Genomic DNA, 2599 nt, shown 5'->3' with positions numbered 1-2599 from the left:
ACGCCCGTGCCCGTCCCCTGGCGCCTCGGCGAGGTGCCCCACACGCGGGAAATCGGCTCTCCCACATCAAACCAGTTTCTCGCTCCCCAAGAGGTCGCGTGCACCTCGTAATAGCCTCCCGCACAGGGAGCCATCGCGAGGACGTGTTTTTTTTCCCACTCCGCGACGGATGGGTCGCTGCAGCTCGCGCCGGTCGTATCGTACGAAAGCGTCCATTTCTTCTCTGACGCAGTAAAGCGCATGACCAGCAGAACACTCGTCCCAGCCGTCTTGTCCGTGGCCTGCATGGGGAACACAAGCGTGCCGTCACTCAGCACAAGGCCCGAGCCTCCGCCGCCAACCAGCCGCGTCAGGGAGTTGAGACTTGCGTGGGCTTCAGGCTGCACTGCATGGGGTCTACCCCATGTGAGTTTCTTCGCGCCATCCTCGCCAGTGACAGTTCCCTTCACCAGCAAAAGATTCCAGCCAGTTTTGCCGGGAACTTCATCCGTAGGCGCCGTACGGCTGTAGTTTCCCAGCAGCATGTAGACATCTCTGCCGTGCACAATTGTTGTCGGTTGCGTTACGTCCGTCACCTCCGCGCCCCTGTTTAGCAGCTGTGCGTCAAATGAACTTGAGTCCGCCTCCGAGACCTCCGTGGAATAATCTTCACTTTTATTGAGGTGCTTCGACGCAATCCCAGCAAAGCCACCACCGTCCCTGTCACCCTTCTTGCACTGAGCCGCAGCAACGGCAAACACCTCGCCGCTCACCTCCACGAGGCTGGGGACGCGCAGCGAGCAGACTGATCCCCCAGTGGGTTTTATGTCCTCCCACTTGGCATCGGATGCCACTGTTGTCCCTGCAAATGGGTCGATGGCGGTCGCTGCGACAGGCCCATCAGCCCGCACAGACCCACTGCTGCAGCATATGAAAAGGAGGAGGAGCAGAGCCACAGAAGAGAACAGGCGCCGCGGCATGTTGGGCCGCTGCCGCTCACTCGCTTCCTAGCGGTGGATCCGCGCAGGCGGCGACGGTTGTATGGAAGTGATGTGTGTTTGTTGCTGTGACTTCGAAGCCCTCAAAGCGCGCAGCGGCAACGAGCAGCGTTTGGTCTCTTACCCTCCTGCGTGTGTGCGGGGACAGAAGAGTTAGTACAAGGGGGGGAAATAGGCAACACAGAGATGCGTCGGCACACCGGCAGAAGAGGGATTTAATAACGGCGCGACCCCACACGGCGGCGGCAGCGGTGGGCATCGCCCGGGCCGCAGAAGACAACAAAAAGACAAGGAATAGAAATGAATAAACCCCGCAGAAGCCCCAAAAGAAAAAAGAAGAAAAGAAGAAAAAGAAATTCCTTCGGCAGGTGGTGTTCCTTCACCTCACGTGTCCCGCAGCACAAGAGGACTGTGAGAGATGCATGTATATTTTGTTACCTGCATGAATAAAAAAAGAAACAATTGCCCCGGCCGCACACACAACCACACGCACAGGCACACGCATCACGTTTGCGCCTCACAGTGGCAGCGGTCCCGTGCCTCGTTTGGGGACTCCGTGCGACGCACAGCAATGCGACCGACACCGCGTGTGTGTGTGTGCGGGGGCAGCCGCAAACAGGAGGGGGAAAACGGTGCGCCGCCCGTGGAAACGTGCATGGGGTGGCGAAGCAAAAGAAAAAAGTAACATTCCCTCAGAGCACAGGAGGGAGAGGATTGACCCACAGGGACGACAAGCAAAATGAGCGCACAAAGCGTACGCGTCGTCCCTGCCAGGGTGTGGGTGGGTGTGTACCTTTTGCCCCTCACCACTTACGCAGCAGCGCAGGAAAGGGCAGCCGTGAGCAGCAGCATGAGAGGTGCACGCACAAAAGAAGTGGAGGTGGCACTGCGATCCGCAGCATTTGCCACGGCTTTCTGAGTGGTGTTGCTGTTGGTGGCACTGCCGTCCGCGTTGCTTTTCGCGTCGTTCCCATCACTCGGACTGCGGGTGGTGATCGCCGCTGTGGTGGTGGTTGCATCGTTGCCGCCGGCGGAAGTGGCGGGGCTGGGCGTGCCAGATCGGCCTTGGGGGGTTGAAGGTGTTTGTGTACCTCCGGGTCCTTCTGCTGCCCTGTCTGTTGTCTGTGTTGACGAACTCGCAGTGCCAAGCGATGGCGTCGTTGTTTTCTGAAGACCTTCTGCCGATGATTCCCGACTTCCTGTGGGACCCGCCACGGTGCCTGGCAGCCCTGCAGCAGCAATGGGTTCTTTAGGCTCCGACCGACTGACGCCTGATGGATTGCCCTCGTGCTCAGATTTGATGGGGGCTGAAGGTGGTGGCGGTTGCTGCGGCGATGATTGTGCTGGTGCCTGTGGGCCGGCTGGTGTCTGTGGGCTCTGAGGTTGTTGTGGTAGAGACCGCGCTTCAGCCGCGGGTGGGCTGGAGGTTGGGAACTCACACTCGCCGGACTCGCCCAGTGGATTCTCAGTTGGACTAATGGTGACTGTTTCGCCCTTCGACAGATTGTGCAGCGCACTTCTTTCAGCCGCCGTACAGGCCATCGTGAACGCAACAGCGTCTTTGCCCGCTGCTGGCTGGGTTGCAGGGCAGTTCCCCGTCGGGAACTTCTCCAGGAATACCG

General features: G+C 59.4%; 2 protein-coding genes across 2 annotated transcripts in view, besides 2 other annotated features; both read right to left on the bottom strand.

Annotated features, from left to right (window-relative positions):
- Tco025E_08740 (trans-sialidase) overlaps positions 1-959 on the bottom strand; it is a gene marked incomplete at both ends in the record, with an annotated part of 1032 nt that extends 73 nt beyond the window's left edge. The window contains one exon of the mRNA XM_029375583.1: positions 1-959. This exon is cut by the window's left edge and continues 73 nt beyond it. Within this exon, the coding sequence (XP_029224322.1) occupies positions 1-959 (959 nt within the window).
- Positions 960-1303: 344 nt separating this feature from the next.
- Positions 1304-1332: a microsatellite.
- Positions 1333-1449: 117 nt separating this feature from the next.
- Positions 1450-1486: a microsatellite.
- Positions 1487-1787: 301 nt separating this feature from the next.
- Positions 1788-2599, bottom strand: Tco025E_08739 (uncharacterized protein; the record flags this gene model as incomplete). Its single annotated transcript, XM_029375582.1, has 1 exon — positions 1788-2599. A coding segment is annotated over one exon (812 nt), but the record flags the coding sequence as incomplete, so codon positions are not given.

Source organism: Trypanosoma conorhini (genome assembly GCF_003719485.1).
Source record: "Trypanosoma conorhini strain 025E chromosome Unknown Tco_14.4_contig_00861, whole genome shotgun sequence".
NCBI lineage: Eukaryota > Euglenozoa > Kinetoplastea > Trypanosomatida > Trypanosomatidae > Trypanosoma > Trypanosoma conorhini.
This window is presented reverse-complemented; position numbering and strand designations above follow the sequence as displayed.